Source organism: Epinephelus fuscoguttatus, linkage group LG3 (genome assembly GCF_011397635.1).
Source record: "Epinephelus fuscoguttatus linkage group LG3, E.fuscoguttatus.final_Chr_v1".
NCBI lineage: Eukaryota > Metazoa > Chordata > Actinopteri > Perciformes > Serranidae > Epinephelus > Epinephelus fuscoguttatus.
In genome coordinates this window covers 3,277,961-3,299,250 of record NC_064754.1, presented here as the reverse complement: position 1 = coordinate 3,299,250, position 21,290 = coordinate 3,277,961, and the positions used below count along the sequence as shown (strand labels likewise).

The following is a 21,290-nucleotide window of genomic DNA, read 5'->3' as shown; positions in this document are numbered from 1 at the left end:
TGGACACACTCTGTTTAGGCTGCTGTTGTTTAACTTCACCTTTCTGCATCGATGTGATCCTGAGTGCACCTATTTAGTTTCTGACATTTGAATTAAGCAGTTCGGTGTCGGCTCATTTCACATACAGACATTAGGAAATAAACTTCATATATAAGATAATTATCTTATGCGATAATAATGTCGTCATTAGTGTCTGATGTGAGCTGATGTTTATATCGTACCTTGGCTCTGGCTGTGAGGACTTTGACACAGCGGTCGTGGCTGACGTCGGACGCGTTGTAAAGCAGCTCCTGGATGTTATTGATCACACGGTTCAGCTCCAGATCAGTGGGCATCATGTTCTCACCGGACCTGAACAAAAACACACACACACTCACTGTCTGACACATTTACAGACAAGACACCTGAAAACTTCACCTGCCATCTTAAAATTAACACCGGGTTCACCCTGGACAGGTCACCAGACTATCACAGGGCTGACACACAGAGACAGACAACTATTCACACTCACATTCACACCTACGGACAATTTAGAGTCACCAATTTGAACTTGAAAACATTATTTAATTCCAAACCTCGAGGGAGTTACTGGTCAAAATATAAAAGTTGCTCATAACCACGTCATCATCTGAGCAATCTGTGTCAACATGTTCTGTGTCAGAGTTACAGAACGAACCAAACCGAACCCCAACAAAGCTCGTTACTGCTGAAGGTAAAGCAGAGTGACGTACATGAAGCTCTGCTCCCTGCTGACGGAGGTCTCTGATGTCCCGGATGCAGAGTCGCTGCTGGCTGCCTCCACCCGACTCTGCTGGATCCTGGAGCCCACAGTGGAGCTCTGATCCTGGACCGCCTGCTGCTGCTGCTGGGCGTCGTTCAGAGCGTCGCTGATGAACAGACCCTCGTGGGTGAGGTAGGCCAGCTCGGCCTCCCCCTGCAGGAGCGACGTGCCGTGGGGAGCCTCCTGGACTGAAGCTCCGGACCCGACCTCCTCCAGGAGCCGGTTCTTCTGGTTTGATGCCAGAACCTCCAGAACCACGTTTTTAACCACACTCAGAGTGGCCTGGGAGACAGATGGGAAATAAAAGATGCATCCAGTCATGTTTTGATGACACCTGAGCCGGTTAAGCGCTTGAATAATCTTCTACGTAGACCTCTGCTCATGGATTAGTCTGTTACATTTACATTTCTTTTCTTACCACATCTATGATACCTGAGCCTCCCTCTGAACACTGACTGAATGAGATGAGTCAATCATGCGGGATCATTTTCTGTAGCTGAGACATTTAACTCACCTTGATCCTCTGCAGGAAGAGAAGGAAACTCTCAAAGACGGTTTTCAGCAGCTCAAACCACTGAGGGAACGTCATCAGACGCATCTGGTCAGCTAGCCTTCAGACACATACACATTTTATATAAAGTCAAAGGCATCCTGTGACATGAGAGTCATTTCTATATCATAATTAGGGATGTCCCAGTCACCTTTACTGATAAATGAATCATTTATCTGCCAATACAGAGTCCTGATCCGATGCTTTTATTCCTAGACCAGTGGTTTACAAACTTTTTGTCCCCGAGGCACACCAAAGGGCGAGCCAAAATCTCAATGCACCTGTGTTTATATCTGTGCACAACAGCTTCTAGAACGTGTGTCATCACTCTTATCACGACATAACATGATAAAAATAAGAAAAGGTAAGACAGCTTTCATGATTCTGTCTACTGACAGTTTTTCCTCTTTTATTTCAGCAGTAGGTCGTCTTCGCTGGTGCTGTGTTGTAATTTGCTGCGTCCAACAAAGCGACCGATCGTCCAACTCACAGCTTTCTCCTTTAAATGTTATCATCCCTCACACTGGCTGCCAGTCAGGGCCTGTGATGTGTCACACACTAACAATTCCCACATAAAAATAGCAACAAACAGGTTCCCTGTGAAGGATTTCTTAAATTAAACTGAATTAAATTCCATTTTTTAGCTAGTTTGCCTCCTTATTAGGAAATGAGTGCACACAACACACTGATACATTCATTCATTTTCCGTAACCGCTGTTAGGGGTCATGCGGAAACCAGTACGTGGCCTCCTGGGAGCTCCTGGGAACATTATCTACCTGCCATTTATGAGACTCAACAGTCCTGATTCCTCACAAAGTTTAAAGTGATGACCTTTAATGTCAGTGCTGAATGATTCACCTCTGAATTAATCACACATCTTATCTAAAGTTAATCACTTTTAGCTCTTTGATTTCATTTTCTTTCATTTATATAGCACTTTTAAAGTTATTACTATTATTATCATTAAAAAAAACCCCAGAGAATTCCTGTTACAACAACAAACTCACTAAAAAGAAACAACTGTACTCTAGAGAAGGCGATACAGGTGACACGTAACTGTGACTCTAACCCACAATATTGACATATATCATGATATAATACATTTAAAAAGAAGTTTACAGTCTATGATGTCCAGCAATATGTGACAAATCCAGGTCACACTGATGCAGTTCAATTTGTAAATGCCACAGTAAAGTAACAAAACCAATATGTGATCACAGTATATGATGGCTAGCAGTGTCACCCTTTGAATCAGCTTACATTCACATTTCTCACTTACTTAGTGACGACTTCAGTGTCAATTTCTTCTATGTGCAAAACATTTTCTGCCACACACTGAAAAACACAAACACGACAGATGAGGAGAGTTACGTCATTACATAATAAACAGGACTGCCCCCCCGAACAGTCGACCAAACGGTAGTCGACCAATTAGGTAAACGGGAAACTATTAATATAACATATAATAAAATAACAACTGAATGTTTGATGACTGATCTGCAGGTTAATGTGCTTCACACAGTCGCTGTCAGCTGTTGTACCTGAGAGACGATGGCCTTCGCAGCCATGATCATCTCATCGCTGTAAATGTCCAGAAAGTCCAGCTTCCTCTGCCGCAGCAGGCCGAACACCAGAGACTCCAGACGCTCCTGAAACACACACAGAAATAAAAGCAAAAAATAACAATTCCTCAACAACAGATTCCAAATTTGTGCAAGTCAAACTCGATCAGCAGCGTTTCACACGACAAGAAATTTAATTAGATTATACATAAATTAAGATTTCTTTCACAAGCTGAGATCACAAACAACAACTCCATAATTCATAATTATTGTCTAGATATTGACACTATGATTATCTAACTCAATCTATCTATCTAAAACACACAGGATGAATTTTTAAATTGCAAAAGAGACACAAAAACACAACCAGCTGTAAATAATCAGACCTGATTAAATTAAGGATTAATTGAGTTGTTTAAAGAAGATTTTGTTCAACAGTATTTGATGCAAACATTCATTTTGCACTACAGCATTAAAATCCTTACTTTATCACTGTATGATTCGACTGAAAATAAATATTAATATATAGTAAATTAAAAATTTAAAAAAAGGAGAGCCCAACCCAAACTCAAAGATCATCCTTCAGAATGAATTAAAGTAAAACACATTTAACTCACACTCAGAGGGTTTATTTAACCTGCTTGGAGATCAGACAGATTCACCACATGGGTACAAATGTTAACTCGTAATCAGAAACTCTGTGGAAGCCATAAGTGGAAACGAGGTGTGAAACACGCCCATGGGTGCAGAGGTGGCTGACAATACATTTGCTTCTTACAAAACGTGGCCGCTAGCTGTGAAAGAAGGTTTCTCATTATAACGACTTATAACGACTAAGTTGTTTAATGAGCGTTCTGGAGCTTGATGAGCTACTTGACACCATCTGAATCCTCCTGAAGACGCTAACTCCTCCCACCTGGCGCTCCAAGCACGTTAAAACAAACACTCAAATAATTACATTCAGGATTTGATGGATCACTGACTCACACTGCAACAACGAGACTGATTTCAGCAGCAGGCGTGATTTTGATGGGATTTTCATGTATATGTGTGTGTGTGTGTGTGTGTGTGTGTCCCACCTTCTGTGAGGCAGCGTTTGGTTGGTGGACCTGTGATGGGCACAGCATCCGTTAAACACACAACAGTTCACATCAGTGCTGAGAGGCGTCTCTCTGAGTAAATGTGATTGTTGGAAATCTGTCTTTTTGTTGACAAATTCCACTCCACATTTACTGATTTTAAATAACTCACATCCTTTGTGTCACGTGACATAACTCCCCTCAGCTGATTTCTTTCACCTGTGGCTGATCCACGTTTGTCTAGTTGTGTTCTTATATTTATGACAAGCTTCAGAGTTATAGTTCCCATCAGGCACTGGGGTAAATACTGTGTGAAGAGGGTTTAACTATAAAAGGTGACAGACTCAGGGATGAATGAATGAATGAATGGTTTGGAGGTGATGGAGGAGTGTGTTCAGACCTTCTCGAGGACCTGTGGCTCGTCCCTCAGGCTGCGGTTCAGGTCGCTGCGTGCGTACATGCTGAAATCCTCCACCATCATCTTATCGATCAGCTTCTCCAGCTCACACAGCTGCGAGCCCAGATGTCTGAGGGACAGGCGGACAGAAACACACACAGACAGTCAGACAGTGAGATGAAGTGAGTCTACAACTTCCTGTACGGAGGCTTTAAAGACTGTGACTAGATCTCTTTTAAAAACCTGGATATTATTATCATTATTGCTAAACAGCAAACCCGCCTGTCACTGCGCTCATCATCTTCTGCTGTGAAGATTCAGCCTCATGATGCTCTCATCTATGCTCGTCTGTCTTTGACTAAAAATAGACTTAAATCTTACTGTTGCCATAAAAAGACTGCACAAATTATGATAGCTGAAACGTGACTAAAAATAAAAGCAGACTTGGACGAATCAAGGGCTCCAATTGTTCTTTATTTTCCTCCACAATGAATTCAGATTTGGTTGTGTGAACCCAGGTGTACTGCTCGTAAGGTGTTGAGTGTGAAGGTGTCTGGATGAGCGTTGTCGACAAAAGCTTCCAGCAGCAACACCACAGGCCGAGCAGTTATAGTTCCTGTTCTGATCAGGCAGGTTTTCAACAGGCACTGCACTTGTATTTAAAATGTTACGACACTCAGTCTTATATTATCAGGCTCTGCTGAAAGAGCAGCAACTCAGGAAGAGACTTCCTCTTTGTATTTATTTTGCAACAGGCAAATGAATTTCACAGAGCCTTCTTATGGTGTGATCAGGCGGTCGACGGATTTTCAGCCTGAACACAAAGTCAGTGGAAACACACAACACACTCACACACATAAATGTGAGTTTGTTGTAAAGGCTCAACTTTAGATACGTATCCACACACAGACGGAGCCTTCTGTCCGTAACCTGCGTTCTTGTCATCCGTATTCGTGCATGTTTTCTGAAAGCTCACGGATACAAACAGAGCGGGACCACAGGAAATCATATGAGCAGTATAGCCAACAGTTCAAGCGAGACACGACCATATGACACGACGAGGACCTGATAAAGACGAGAGAGGTTATGCAAGTTGGTCAGAGATTTTAACATCTATATGACGCCACGCACAGGGGCAAACAGCTGGGAGGAGACTGGACGGCATTAAATGTGAACTGGAGAGGAGCCCAAGAAAAGTGGAGGTCCATGTAAGACCGATGGATCTATGCCAACGTGAAGAACGTGAAATTTAAGTGTCTCTTTTTGTATGTAAGGGAGGATAAATGAGCGCTGGGCTGCTTCAACTGAGGCAAAGACAAATCTGCAGTGGCTGAAAATGTTCAGCTTACATTAACATCCACACACATTTGGTACAATGGCTGTTTGTAGAGCATCAACACAGACACCTGCCCACTCACCTGAAGCTGTGGATTCCCTGCAGCTCCTGCTGCAGCACCTCCTTGGTGGTGGAGATGAGCTCCAACGCTCCGACGAACTCAGATGTGGAGAGCAGCAGCTGCACGGTGGGCTGCGTCTGATGCACCGCGGCCATTAACTTCAGTTTGTTGTGCAGCTTTACGCAGTTGTTGCGGGTCAGGGCGGTGCGGAGGGCCTGTAGAGGCCCCTGGCACATGACCCTGTCGATGGCGGCAGTTCGGCCCCGCAGGACGGCCACGGCCCGCTGCGTTTCCTGCAGCCGGTCCTGCAGCTCGTGCTGCGAGGACATGGCGTGGAAGAACGCCTCGGAGCGCAGCGAGATCTGCCGGGCAATGCTCACCTCCACCACGTCCAGGTAGTGACTCAACTGCAGGAAGGCAGAGACACAGAGTTTAACTTTAAGTTTACGTGTCTTAGAAAAGCCTGTGATGTGTGTTCTGAGAGAGTTCACCTTCTCCTGCAGCAGTTTGGAGGACGCCACGTCTCTGCTGCTCTTCCCACCGGCACTGTTGAAGTGCGACCAGGGCAGGACGGTGTTGAAGGTGGCCGGGTCCTCCAGAGCAAACTCAGGCTTCATGAAGATCTGCAAATAAGTTTCAGTTAATAAAAATCAGGTTTCTGAGCAGAAATTTTAGTTTCCTCTACTCTGATCCAATAAAAACAGAATAAAGTCGACGCGTTACCTTCGGGACTTGTTCCAGCTCAGCTCTGGATTTATCTAGGAACAACAAAAGCTCTGAATCAGTCTCTCATCATCGATTGATTAGTCAGTTGTGCTTTAGCTCATTTTACATGATAAACAAACAAAGTTGAATGATACATAAATAACCAGAATTATCGCCCTGCAGTTGTTCGCCTTTTTCTCTGACAGTCTCCATCCATGTCAGTGAAAACATGGATGCTTCACACACAGAAGATCTATACAATCAGCACAGTTTAAAGATTAGAGTCACCAATTCAGTATCTGACCAAATGTCTCCCCTTCTGTTCCTGAGATATGACGCTGAGACAGAGAAGTATTTTATGTAGAACGTTATGATGTCACAGTGAAGCGACGACTATTGGTCGACTAGGAAAACGCCTCATCGGGAGCAGCTCTACCTTGGTCTGGGAAATTACACAGCTCGGCATGTTCCACTATTTTCTGACATTTTACTGACAAAAAAATGAATCAAGAAGATAATAAGCAGGTTAATCAACAATGAAATAATTATAGCTGCTGCCCTAAATTAAAGGGAGATAATGAAACTATCTGTCTGTGCAAAGTGCCAACAGTCAGAAACAACCTACTGTCACATTACTCATCTCAAAACCTCGAAACCAAATCATACCTGATGTTTATTACAAGTGCCATTTCCTGTCAGGGGTTTCCACGGTTACAACTCAGAGCAATTCAAGTGCATCTTTGAGTTCTACATCAATCTGTATTTAGCAAATTAATTTGATTATTAATCAGTTTGATTTATTTACTAAAGGAAAAAGTAAATATTGTCCGATTCCAGCTTCTTAAATGTGAGTATCTTCTGGTTTCTGTCCTCTGTGACAGGAAGTGTGGACAAAATAAGGAATCTGAGGACGTCATCTTGAGCTAAGGAAACACAGATCAACATTTTTTTTTTTACCATATTCTGACATTTTATAAACCAACTACTGATGACATGATCGAGAAAATAATCCACAGATTAATCAACAATGAAAGTAACTGTTAGTTGCAGCGCTATCAGGCGTGTCCCGCTGCAGAGGAGCACGACACTGGTGGTGGGAGGTCTGTGCATGTGTGTGGGTCATTTTATGGACTGGAGCGGAGGCGGTCAGGGAGCGTCCTGCAGCAGCAGCAGCTGGTTAATAATTCATACCGTGGTTGGTGGTGATACTGGAGACAGCGTCCACGTCGTCTTTGTTGGGACAGATCGTCTTGCAGCGCTCGTGGATTCTTTCCCTCTAAAAGTAAAAACACAGAAAACACAAAAAAGCTTCAGGATCATTCTGACTGAAACTCAACATCTGCAGCCGCACTTTGATGTGTTTGGCCTGAGGGTGGCGCTCAATGACAAAGAGGAAAGTTTCCAAAGGCCACGGTTACAAGCAGCACGCCACAGGAATAAGGAAGCATCAGGGGAACGTCTGACAGCTGTTCTTCGGTCTCATTGTTTTATCGTCTCTAACACATCACCCTGAAACCTGAAGGGGGAAATGAACACGATGTGACAATGACATGTCGATGGTGACATTTCTAAGAACTCAACAGCTCTTACAGGAACGAAAAGAAGTCGGTTCAGGTGACAAAGTTCATAAACAACTCAGCCTGGAGTTTAAAACCACAGTCGGCTTATCTGAAGAGTTTTATAACCAATTTCAAAACGTTTACTCCCTTTCACAGCTGTAAGGGCGTGAAGATAAAGCTGAGTAATAATGTTTTAAAGAAGGAATAAAAAGCTGCTGTATGAGCAGATTTGTGACGAAACTTCATGACCCAACAAACAGGAAGAATGAGAAAAAAAAGACCTTAAAACACACATGCAGCTAAAACAACAAAAAAAGGATGTGACGTGAGGAATGTAAAACAAACCCGAGATATTCTAATACTCTGTCAGGTCTAAAAATGTCAGCGCAAAGCAAATCAGTACAAGACCCAAACCACGACATGTCAGAAAGGATTCAGATGAAAACACTTTATGTGCTCCTCCAGATTCTGTTGTGTTGTCGAACACAGCGTTACAACATTAAAAATGTGTCCCAGATTCCACCGTACAACACTGAGGCTTGTTCCATTTCCAGCGTTTGACGTGTCTAATGATTTGATCTGATAATAAAACAGGAAACGGTCGACACGTTCAGCTGAGCAGCAGGACGCCTCCATGTTCCTGGCTCCTCCCTGATGTTTTACTGTGGTCACATATTGTAAGTGTTCCCCATTAAAATCTCATCTGCGGTGCACCGCTACAGTTTTACAACAACCACGGCACAATCATAAATAATAAAGTACACAAGCGGAGGAACAACACTGCCCTGACAGATTTCAGTAGAGAGCAGACTCACCAGTTTTCATACTGTCAACAATAAAAATGTTAAATACTTTGATATGGGATTTAATCTGAACGTTACAGTGGCATGATGAAGTTTGGGCAGCCCTTTTGTTAGTGAACACGAAGATGAACTGCAAATGGCATGACGTTAAAGGTGAGGATCAGGGTTTTATTTCTGTTTTGTACAATATTAGAGTAAAACAAAAAGGAGCAGCGTGCAGAAGTTCGGGCACCCCAAGACATTTGAGGTCTCAGACAACTTCTACCAGCCCTTAATGAGCTCGTTAGGGCTCTGGCTGGTTCACAGTCATCGTAAGGAAAGGACAGACGCCTGTACTACGACGCAGGAGTTGGAGTTAGTGAGGTAACTTCAGGGTTAACTCTGGGTTTTCAGTACTACAAAGCTGGTTCTCTTTTTACCGGCATAAATCACCATGGTAACTGATGCTGAACAGCTGACCTGATCACAGCCGGTCAACATCCCGACCTCTGACCAATCAGATCACTGAAGACAAAAGAATCAGTGAGCAGAAGTCCAGAGTCAGGAGAATCATTTCACTGTTTCCACTGGTTTTCAAACAGAGCTCCATTCAAACACTAGGGCTGCAACTAACGATTATTTTCACTGTCGACTAATCTGTCGATTATTTCTTCAATTAGTCGACTAATCATTTTATCGAAAAATGTGTTAAAATGTTGAAAAATATCGGTCTGTCTCTCCCAAACCCCAAAATGATGTCATTTAATGTCTTGTTTCGTACTCACGCCAAAGGGTTTTAGTTCACTGTCACGGGAGAGTGTGTAAAGCTGCCAATGTTTGACCGTAAGAAGCTGCAATAAGAGTATTCTGGGGTGTTTTTATAGTACTTTCCTATGAAAAATGACTCAAACCGATTAGTCGAGTACTGAAATAGTCACCGATTATTTTATTAGTCGACTAATCGTTGCAGCCCTAACAAACACAGAGATCATTCACACACTAAACACATGATTTTAGCAGGATTTAAAATGATGCAAAGTTTGTTTGAATCCTCAGTGATGGCTGACAGTGCTGCTACTTTTACACTCTGATTCATCACTGCAGCTCAACTTAACATGAAACACCTGTGTGATGAGAACTGGGATAAAACACATCATATTTTGTCAGTAAAATCATCCACACACTGTTAATCAGCTCCTGTTATTATAAATGTGTCAGTCAGACAGACGTCGTCAGTCATTAACTACTCCTCCACTCTTTACTTCAGCAGCAGAAACAGTCTGGTGTTACTTTAACGTGTTTATGCGACATATTCAGAGGAGTTTCATCACATATCATACGAAGCAGCCTTCATTCATGGGATATTTAAAAATAGCAGCTTTGTGCATTTAGTCCTTCTCAGGCAAGCTCAGGGGTTTAGTGTTGCTGTAGCCCACAGGAAGTGAGGATTAGAATATATGACCTTCACATAATCCGCTCCAAATGAATCTATATTTTTAAAGTCCTCACTAAAAGTGTGTGTCATATAAAAACTAAAGTGATGGTCAAAGTTGTCACAGTGAAATTTAAGGTGTGCTGATGGATTCACGTCATCAACTCATGCATTGAGTAACATTACAAGTTAACGTTCCACCTTAAAAGTTGCCGGCAGTCGGCCCAGTGAATGAAGTTATTTTTTCTCAGACTCCAGCTGCTGTGAGAGGCAGCAAAACATCCTTTCATTTTATAGTTACAGTTTACTAATAAAACTCTCCACAGTATGAACAGTGGTTACATGAGCCTCAAAACCAGACACAACTCAGCCCTGAGCAGAGTGACCGTCCTCTACTGACCAATCAGACTGCAGTGTTCACAGCTCCACCTGTTAGTACCAGATCTGTGTGCTAGGTACCCCAACAGAGCTTCATATCCTCACAGGCTCTAGCTCTCCTAAAGCTTGTCATCGTTTCCTCCTCTTTAAAACATGCTTCCTATTTTTTAAGGATCTCCATATTTGATGGTATGACAGTTAGGGAAAAAAATCACATCTGGTTTTAAACCTCTCGACCAACAGGAAAAACAAAAAAACTTTCCATTTCTGCAGTTACACGACACAGAATGAAAGACAGGGAAGCTTGAAACTGGTCGATGTGTTTCCATCCTGTGTATTTTAAATTTGAGGATTCAAATATATGAATGAAAACATTCAAACTGAGCCAAAAATCTCTCCGATCTCAAGAGGCTGCTGTGTTGAGCCTGTAAAAAAAAAAAACAGCAGGAGCTGAAACTGCTTCAACAGGATTCCTGACACACCCACAAACACAACAGATATCACACACGTCACATGTTCAGCATCAACGCTACGCCCTCCTTCCCCAGCAGGAAGGTTCAGTCAGTGGGTGTGCCGAGGTCTGAGCCGCAGTGATGCTGAGTGAATCCGTTCTCTGTCTATCACACACGCTCTGAATAATTCAGTGTGGGTGTGTTACCTGAGCCATCTCCTGCAGGTAGGGCCCGAAGTGTTCCCTGGTGATGTTGGGGAGGTAGAAGGAGGGCATCACCTCCGTCTCTGCGAAGTCCAGCCCCCATGTTTTGGTGAAAAAGTCGGACTCCCGCTTGGCGAGCCGCGGGTCGTTCAGCGCAGCGGGGAGGTTGACCTTGGAGCTGTACACCGTCCACCTGTCGTGCTCCGCCACCACGGACGGGCCGTCACACAGGCCCCGCCCCTCACCTGCAGGAAAGCAGAGTCAGGTATTAAAGCAAAGTGTAACGTCTGTACCACTTTGGCATCAAGTGCTGACATGATGACAGAAAATGAATCTTAGACAATTTGTTATCAATCATAAAAGTCACTTTAAGTTGTCAGACAAGAAAAAAATCCAAACATATCCTGATTCCAGCTTCTCAGATTCAAATATATAATATTTTCTTTGCTTTATATCACTGTTAACTTTTGCTTTTCAACTGTTCAAAAAATACAAAATAATTTCAGACGTCACCGCAGACATTTTTCACTACCGTCTGATAATCTATTATCTAACTTAAATGCTGCGACAGACGGACTGCAGCTGTTCCCACCTGTGGGCTCCTTGGGGCAGACGTCAGGCAGGGAGCGGATGGACCGGCAGCGAGGGGGGGAGGTATCCCGCTCCTTGCGATAGATCCCATCTCGGCCTCCACGAGGCACTGGGGAGGAGCTGTGGCTGGAGGCCATGGCATTGGGACTCGCCTCCCAGGAGGCTAGCTGGAGACACACACACATGAATGATGCTGGCGTTAGACACAGGACAGGAAAACTAAAGGACGGGGCTGTCGATGTATTTCTCTTGTCAACAAATCCCATTCAAAAAACCAAACCAACAGTGTGTGTATCCTCTGTGCTGCAGAGCTCCACTCTTGTTTAAAAAAAACACGTCGGTGAGTCACACTGTTGCACCGGGTCACACGTTCCTTCATCACCACGAACACACACTCAGTTTAATTTGACTCAATCTCACACACACCGCCCTGCTGCCACAAATACGACAGCACCAAATGTAGATCAGGGCTGCACAATGAACTGAAATCATAATATGGCCGAGTGTAAAATCAACCTGAGGAGCTGCAGTTTTTGATAAAGGTAAAATGTGTCCCGACAGAGATGCCCCCGCCCACAAATCATACTCCAGACTTAAGGAAACACGCTCGTCTCAGGGATTCCCACACATTCATTTATTTGTAGCAACATCTGCCGCCATTAACGATTGTTTATAGCAGTGCTTCCTAACTGGTCCAGCTACAGGGTCCAGATTTCTCCTTAGTCATTAGTTCACGGTCCACACAGTTAAATACATTAACCATCAAACTTGTGTTTGACCATGTGGTCGAGGAGTTTGCTGTCTCTGTGAAGTAGCTTTCCATTATTCACTCACTCTACATCAGGAAACCTCACTTTAAAATAAAAGCTCTGTGGCAGAAATCCACTGCAGTGTGTTTTCTACAAACTTGACTGAGATAATTCTGCGTCAGGTGCAGCCCTCGTCACAACATACCATTATTAATAAAGCGCTGGGGTGTTATGGAGATGCCCTGGCCTATAAATCATTTACCAGACTTACACATGCCGCATTTTTGCACCCTCAAATTCACTGTTTTAAGACACACACACACACACACGCGCACACACACACACTTTTGTGCCTTTTTTGAGCCTTAAAGCTGGCTCAGAAAAGGCATAAAAGTAGCCCCACGCCCGAAGTCGTGTTCCCTAAAGAGCATGTGTGCAGCCTCTTTAGGGAACAGGCTTGTTTCAGGGTGTCTCACACATTCACCGCAATAACAACATCTGCTGCCGCCTATTGATTTTTTATTTTTGGAGCTGGACCGTTCATTAGGAGCGCTGTTGGAATATATATACCGTTAACTTATTCACTGCACCACACTCTCTGAGAGCAGATCGTACTCTGGGCACAGACAGAGCAGCAGAATGCTGAGCGCAGTGAAAGCCAAACTTCAGTGTTCATTGTGCTGGCTCTGAAAGTTTGCTTTCACTGGCCTCTGCAGCAGCTGCTCCTCTCACCCTCGATCGACTGATCAATTATCCACCCTGCGACTTTAAACTGTGCAAACTGCTGCTGAGGAAGAAAAGGAATCATGAAGAGTTACACGCTGCGTTCATGAACCCTGAATTTAGAGAAGGGACACACACACACACACACACACTCAAAAAGTAAAGTTTGGCGATTCATCTCCATCACAATGGCAGACCCGTTCCACTAACTTCCACTAAAACTGCAAATATCTGCAGCCCTGATGTGGATTTTTTTTTTTTGGTCAAATTATTGAACATGTTCAAATAATACAAACGCAAAGTAAAACTTATCGGCAATGAAAAACAAAAACTCGTTCATGTTCATGTTCAAAAGAGATGAGAAGAAGTTAAAACGTTTCTGGTCCTACCAACTCTTACTGTTATAAATTAACTATAGAAAATAAATCTTCAGATTAATTAAATTAAAAGATAATTACAAGATTAATCAGCCACTGAAAACAGTCCCAAACAAAAGCACTATTTTCTCCTGTTTGACAAAAAACTACACTGAGCAGCTGTTTTGGGAAACTGAGACTTTTCCTTTCTTCTTGAGAACATGTTATTGGTTTTGATATTTTCATGGACTTTAAAGATGATAATAAACATACAGAATAACATCAGGCAGATCCTGTTGAGCTGCGCTGCAACATTTTAAATCGCCTGAATAACGATGAGCATCAGGAGTAAAACATCTCGTCCACACAGACCGATTGATCCAAACTGTCTCAGACTCTGTCACTGGTGGAAAGCTCTCCAAAGTACAGGAAGTCACACGTGTTGTTCGGTGACGTTGACTTCAGCCAGCTGCAGAACTTCAATCCAAAACTGAAAGTGTATTTTTGCTTGCTGTGTGCGGCAGGTTCAGGGCGGCGATGCCAACTGAATCATAGTTCATCCTCTGTGGCACGTCCGCACCATCTGTACTACGTCTCTATCAGTTCATCAGCTACACACTCTGAAAACTGTTTTTACTGTTAGTCAAGCAACGCAGGCGATGAGAAGTGACTTCTTCACACTGAATGAAAGTAACGTCACTTGCGCCCGTGTAAACACTACAGGTTGTGACTACAGCCTTATTTGCACGGACATACAGACGTCTACATTCAAACAGGATAAGCAAGGCTGTATTTTTCTCTTGAATTTACTGACATTATCCCGACTATGACGTCAAGGCTCTGCAAAGCATCATCACTATAACACATCCATCTCATTATCTTTTGATATTTTGCTCTTCTGATGGATTTGCTCCTGAAACGCATTCACACCAGGATAGTCCAGGGTTCAACTGGGCGGGGAGTGCTGAAAAATTTCACACCTTCATTTGGTTCAGTTCACTTTCACACTGCACTTTTTTTAACGCGGACCAAATCGCCCGGACAACGTCACGCAGTTACAACAGCTGCTCGTTTGGGGGTGGTACTGCCCGAAATGACCACTGACCAGGAAGAAATAAAGAAACCTCGTCTCACTGATTGGCCAGGACCGATAACGGAAATCCATCCCCTTCAGCCGGCTTGGTCACCACAAAAACAACGGAGCAACACCAAATTTATGCAGTTTTGGGATTTCTGCTTTTACTTTGGTGTTCAAACCTACTCCACGTCTGCCCAGGAAAAATTTTCCAACTTTTTCTTTCGTTTTTTTTTTTTTACCTCTGCTTCTTCCAGTTCACGCTGTTGGCTTTGTTTTTTTTTCTACCCAAAATGCACTGCGCTGTACGTCACTTCCTCTCTTTGGTTCACTGGATAGTCCGTTTGCATATCCCACTGTAGGGTTCACTTGCAAGTGAACCCTGGTGCAGTTGACATGTATTCTGGGAGTGTCCAGTGATCAGGCCTTTCTCGACAGAATTTCATACAGCACTAACACAGATACTTAACACTGATCTTCCTTTGTAATTTTTTACATTAATTTTAGGAAGCACTGATTTTAAGGCAAAGCGTTCTGACAAATATGTGTTTGGTATTTTGATATCTGCTTGCAAGAAAGCCCTCACAAGGCGCTAGTTGCTTCCTGAAGCTCCACATTAGACGAGTGGATAGATAATGTAAATTATATTTATGTTATGAAAACGATCACTCTCTCTTCATCTTCAGAAAAAGGTGTTCATTAAATTCTGGGCGAAGTGGGTAAAATACATAAGACCCTTACAACATGATTCAATGTGACAGTAAACTGAATTTATTTGGGGTTTTCTGCAATTTCCTGAACATGTTGTGTTCATCTTCAGGAAACTGTAATTGCAAAAAATGTTGTTTTTTTGTTAAAATATTTTTGGGATCTTACGGACAGCTACTGATGAATAAAATTATATTCAGATTAATCAACCACAGCCCCAAAAACTGGTACAATACCCAGCACTAATTAAGACCGACTAAAAGTATGTATGACACTAGTACTATGATGTAACGTTAAGTTTATTCACTCAACTAGAGTGCAAATTCAAGGTATTTGTACTTTGAAGTCAAAATGCTAAACACGCTCTCGTACCAGCTTCTCCAAATGTGAGGATTTGCTGCTTTTTTTGTTCCATGTGACAGTAAACTGGATTTATTTGGGTTTTATAATTCTAGTACAGACATATGAAGATGTCATGTTCATCTTCAGGAAACTGTCATCGCAAAAAAATTCAATTATTTTGTTAAAATATTTTTGAGATCTTACAGAAGGCTATTATTTCACAAAATAACATCAGATTAATTAATCGCAGCCTAAAAACTTCAATATAAAACCAGCACTATTTGAGACCGTGCTCGATCTACTGTGCAGTGCTACATCCACCTCATCACCAAAAAGCAGTGATGACACAGAAACAGAGCTGTTAAATGAGCGTGGTGGCGCCTGACTGAGCAGCACAGGATGTGAATGTGTTGTTTCAGCTCTAATCTGACTGCTCAGACAGTGGAGGTGTAAGACCCTCTGCTGTTAATCCCATCACACTGACTGACTGAGAGGATTAGAGGAGAGGTCTGCAGCCTCACTCTTACTACCACCACTGTTTTTAGCTCATCCTGTCAACACATGAAAAACTGTCTCATCGTCTCATCGTCTCATCTCCAACGACAGAATAAACATCTCAAAGTGTAAAACTTCAGAGTCTCACAGCCGGCCTGGCTGCTCATCTGCCCACTGAGACATCTGTGAGGTAAAAATAGAAATAATTGGCCGATTTATTTTTTTGGATGACAGGGCTGCTTTGTAGAGCGAGGTGTTGCACATTAAAACAGATAAAATACTTCATTATCCGCCGTCTTACAAACCTTTAAAACTGATTTAGATCTGTGTTTCAACATGAGAGGGAAAGAGTATTATTTTACAGGTGTTTACTGTGTTTCCATCGTCATGTGTCCATGCTTGGTAGAAAAAGATGCTTTTCTATATAATCACTCTGTAATAAAATGATCCCAGCGCGCTGTCTGAGCAGAGAAGAATCAGAATTAACCGACAGCCTTTCAGACCAAGTGCCTCCTAAGTACTTGTTATTGTTTTTGTTTTTTGTCTCCCTGTAGTTAATTCTGTTTTCTTTTTTTGGCATAAGGCTGCAAAAAGGGGAGGGGATGTCAAATATTTTTTAAGCACTGGGGAGGGACTTAGGGACGGGCATACAGCTTTAAATGGTTATATTTGTTACCTATTTTACCACAGATTTTTAAAAAGTTAGTATGCCTTCCAAACCACTTCTCATAACCAGACGATTTAAAAACAGAAATTAGCATTGACTTTTCAAATTTGCGACTGTCTTAGGAGACGTCATGTGCGACAAACACCTTCCTCAGAAAAAACAAATCAAAACCAGATTTAAGCTTAAAATACCGATGTCATCAAAATCACTTAATTGTAAATCTTGTTTCAAAGTTGGGGGGTTTTTTTAACTCCAGGATTTTGTCTTTTCTTTGAGCTTTCAAACATCACAGAGTAAATTAGGGATGCACGATAATATCGGCACGCCCTTGGTGTCGGCCAACGTCAGCTTTAAAATGAACAATCAGAATCAGCCAACATGCTTTTTCTCATCTTACACAATGAATGAATATTACATACATTAAAAAGTACTGTATTTCATGTCTCCATCAGCTGAGGGGCTGTCACGATAAAAGTATGCATGTATAATATGATGTTAATTCCATGACAGAAGAGACTTGTTGATCACTAGAATTAGGTGGGGAAAGAAGTGGATATATTGATATCGGTATCAGTGTTCTGTCAACTGATCTGTTATCTGCATATCAGATATTGACCCCCCCCCAAAAAAACAATCAATATTGTGCTTCCCTAGTAATAACAATTTCTGGTGAAGGGAGGGTCATGCATTGTCAGGCAGTCACTCAGGGAGGCTCAAGGAAAAATATTTGTTGCTTTGGGGAGGGTCCAAATAAATCACACCCCACCACCCCTCCTCCAAGTAAAGAACAGTCCCTAAATTAGACTTAGCAGTTAATGAGTTATTCATGAGAATATTCAAAGCACAGTTGGTAAGCAAAATAAGCTCCAGCCTACACATCGGTCTGTATTTTTAATTTAATGCCTTGGTGTTGTTTAATCTTTATTTTATGTAGCTTGTTCCTCTTGGAAAACTGGCCGAAATAAATTCTTACTAAGTAACTGAGTGACTACAAAGTACAGTATTAACCTCTGAGGTGTAGAGGAGGAGCAGAATACACAGTGGCATGAAATGGAAATACTCAAGTTAAGTACAAGTACCTCAAAATCGTTACACTAGGTTACATTCCTGCACAGCTGCCTTCCAACAGGACAGGCAGCAGTGACAGAAGCTAGCCTGCTAGCGTTAGCTTAGCTCCCGTGCATTCACTGCTGCAGCCGTTAGCGTTAAATCCACCGAGCTGACGGTGAAGTCGACAATAAACGGCAACACAACACACACGAAACCAGATTTCAGTGTCGATGACAGGGCTGACAAGGCTCTGAATACCCGCGGGCCGTGCCTGGAGCTAACGCTGAAGCTAATGTTGTCAGCGGGGGTTACACGTAGACTGGCTAATGCTAGCAGGTTAGCCGCGCGGCTAACAGTCTGACAGGCGGAATGAAACGAGAGACACACCGGGGAGGTTCAGTGACCGCGGGGCTGCGGCCGCGTCCGTACCTGTCGTGTGAAGCACAGCAGCCGGTGTTTCTCCTCTTCACCATCACAGGAACACCGGAGCAACCGGGAGGAAAACAACAGCACTCACAGCAACAGATACACCGACCATCATGCACTGCAGGAGGAGGGGCAGTTTCTTCTTCGCTTCTCATAAAGCTCGCTGCTGCCACCTGCTGATCAACTGACACCTGTATGAACACACAGTAACAGTATGTGGACACCAGTGGTGGGATGTAACTGAGTATACTCACCTCACTGTTGTATTTAAGTACAAATAAGGGTACTTAAACTTTACATGAGTACACTGGTTTGCTTCCTACCTACAAAACTCCACTGCCTCTGTTTCAGCAACAATGTGTCCTCTTCCCCTTTGTACCCATCTCCTGTGGCGTACCACAAGGCTCCATACTAGGCCCCATCTTATTTTCCTTGTATCCACCTTATTCCTGAGGGCACGACTGTAGAAATGATTCTGGGCTCAACTTCCTGTGAGACAGAGGAAGTAGCAGTAAACTAGTTAGTCCCAGTGGCTACTCTTAGTGGCTATCCGCCAACGCTGGTTCTTTTCCAAAGTAATTTGCCTTCAGTTTAGCAAATACTGATTTATCTTTTGACAAATATTTAACTAAGGTTAACTTGGCATTTTCTAAAATGTCTTTGCGTAGCTCTGGTACCTGTTGCGCTGTCCGTGTCTGTAACGACCAACAACCAGTCTGAGCTGAAGTTTTATCTTCAGCAACTGCGTGTTGAACGTGTAACCGGAACAAAAAGGGATTCTTCCTGTTGCCATGGTTACCGTTGATGTGGGAAATAAACCCACAAGAGTTTAACCAGACATAGCGAAAAGGTATTAAATCAGAATTATCATATCGTAGACTGACAGGTCCATCACTCAGCGTCAGTACATGATGTCCCTGTCTTTCCCCGTCTGACTTCATTCTCAACCTACTTTAGAGAATAAACTGTGAAATATGTATTTAGTCATCAGGGCTGAGAATGTGTCACTGATTTACTTCCTTTATATCATATAAAGAATGAACGTCAAAAGTTATTTCTTTTACTCTTCTACTCTGTATTACTACAACTGAAGTCTGCTGCTAAATTCAGCATCATGTTTCACTTAGAACAGTTTTTAATAAATCAGAAGACATGCACCACCCACCCAAACAACATGGCAGACAAAGTGCACCCCCAACCCCCCACCCACTCCCCGATGGAAGTGTGCCCCCCAGGCAGGACAATGCACCATGCAACATCACAAAACTGCTCAGGACGTGACAAAGAGCTCAAGGCATCCGATCAAACATCCATTGGGCATGCCGGTACCTTACCTCACAACCCACAGGACTCAAAGGATCTGTCCAAAACATCTTGGTGCCAGACAACACAGGACACCCCCAGAGGTCCTGTGTCCAGGCCTTGACAGGCCAGAGGCTCCTCCATAGATCGGACTTGGCTCTGACCCGTCAAGGCCCGGACAAAGGACCTTTGGGGTTCCGGTTTGTCCCACAGATGCTCTATCAGATTGGGATCTGGGGAATGTGAAAGCGAGGTCGATGCCTTGAGCTCTTTGTCACATTCCTTGGGCCATCCCTGTGCAGGGTTGGCAGTGTGGCATGGTGCACTGTTGCAGTGAGTGGGGGTACTTGGTCTATAACAATGTTTAGGTGGGTGGAGTGTGTAAAGGAGCATCCACATGAATGTGAGGACCAAAGATTTCTCAGCAGAACATTGCACTGTAATGAAATGATCGATGACTTCACCTGTCAGCGGCTGTGATGTTTTGGCTGATCGGTGTACCATAAAACTTAAATTAAATGCTCAGTCCCTTTTAAGGTATGGCTACCTTGACAAATTAACGCCTGTCCCAATTAGACGTCTTGAATAGAAGTTCTTTAGATTTATTAACGCGGGTTCTTGGCTACCTTAAATGTTTTGAACCACTGGGCCCAGATCTTTATTTCACAGTGTGAAAACAGTTTGTATAAGTAAAAGTCCCGCAGTTAAATTATTACTTAAAAGTTTTAAAAAAGTATTAGCAATGAAATATGCTTAAAGTTCCCATTGTAAAAGTTCTGATTATTTTGCAGTGTGGCTGATTTCAGAGTGTATTATATTATTGGATTATAATTATCGATGCAGTAATGTGTTGTTCACTCTAATGTCGCAGCAGGTAAAACCTAGAACTCATTTTTACAACCTTATGTACGTTGCCACCTGGATGTGGTTTATATTAATTGTGGTGTCTTGTCACAAAAGAATAAAAACCTATTTATTTACTATCGTTTAAGAAACTTGTCTGTACACAATATTTTCTGAGGGTGTGATTATTATCTGTAAGGTAATATCCCTCCAGCACACGCAGCTTTCCACCGACACAAACACACACAGCTGCACAAACATCAGCAGTGTGTGTTTTTATTATTTGCAGTAAAAACAGTCAGCGTGCAGCACGACCACAAAGCTGCGAGGCAAACATAAATAACACGTTCAGTCTGGATCACATGAAATGAGTCAGTGAACTGGTCAGCTCCTGTTTTTACCCTCCTGCTGGTTTCATCTGTGCTCACTCACACTAAGAACAGCTGAGGTTTTACTGGTTTGACTGAAGAATAGTTCATCGCTAAATTCACTCATTAAAGGTCTGTACTTTTCAACCTGGGCCCTGTTTTCTCATGGTTTTGTGTCAAAGTGCAAAAGGCCGCAGCGTCATCCCTCGGGGCATTTGTGCACCGTCAACATACGTCCAGTTAAAGTGAGCTGACCGGCTCAGACTGTTATTCTAAGTGTCTGACAACATTATGGAAAGGATCCCTTCAGAGATAGA

At 42.9% G+C, this 21,290-nt stretch overlaps 1 protein-coding gene across 2 annotated transcripts in view; it reads right to left on the bottom strand.

The window, feature by feature from the left end:
- vps54 (VPS54 subunit of GARP complex) overlaps positions 1-18,602 on the bottom strand; it is a 31,015-nt gene extending 12,413 nt beyond the window's left edge. The window contains exons 1-14 of one of the 2 annotated variants that reach the window (XM_049572478.1): positions 18,464-18,602; positions 11,871-12,036; positions 11,282-11,523; positions 7,664-7,748; positions 6,491-6,525; positions 6,259-6,390; positions 5,789-6,174; positions 4,374-4,500; positions 3,974-4,003; positions 2,874-2,981; positions 2,612-2,667; positions 1,296-1,392; positions 732-1,063; positions 222-351 (exon numbers count right to left, since the gene is read on the bottom strand). In XM_049572478.1, coding sequence (XP_049428435.1) covers positions 222-351; positions 732-1,063; positions 1,296-1,392; positions 2,612-2,667; positions 2,874-2,981; positions 3,974-4,003; positions 4,374-4,500; positions 5,789-6,174; positions 6,259-6,390; positions 6,491-6,525; positions 7,664-7,748; positions 11,282-11,523; positions 11,871-12,006 — 1,896 coding nt within the window. In that variant the 5' untranslated portion in view covers positions 12,007-12,036; positions 18,464-18,602. The remainder of the gene's footprint in view (positions 1-221; positions 352-731; positions 1,064-1,295; positions 1,393-2,611; positions 2,668-2,873; positions 2,982-3,973; positions 4,004-4,373; positions 4,501-5,788; positions 6,175-6,258; positions 6,391-6,490; positions 6,526-7,663; positions 7,749-11,281; positions 11,524-11,870; positions 12,037-18,463) is intronic. The other variant, XM_049572479.1, reaches the window with a different exon arrangement.
- Positions 18,603-21,290: the final 2,688 nt, after the last annotated feature.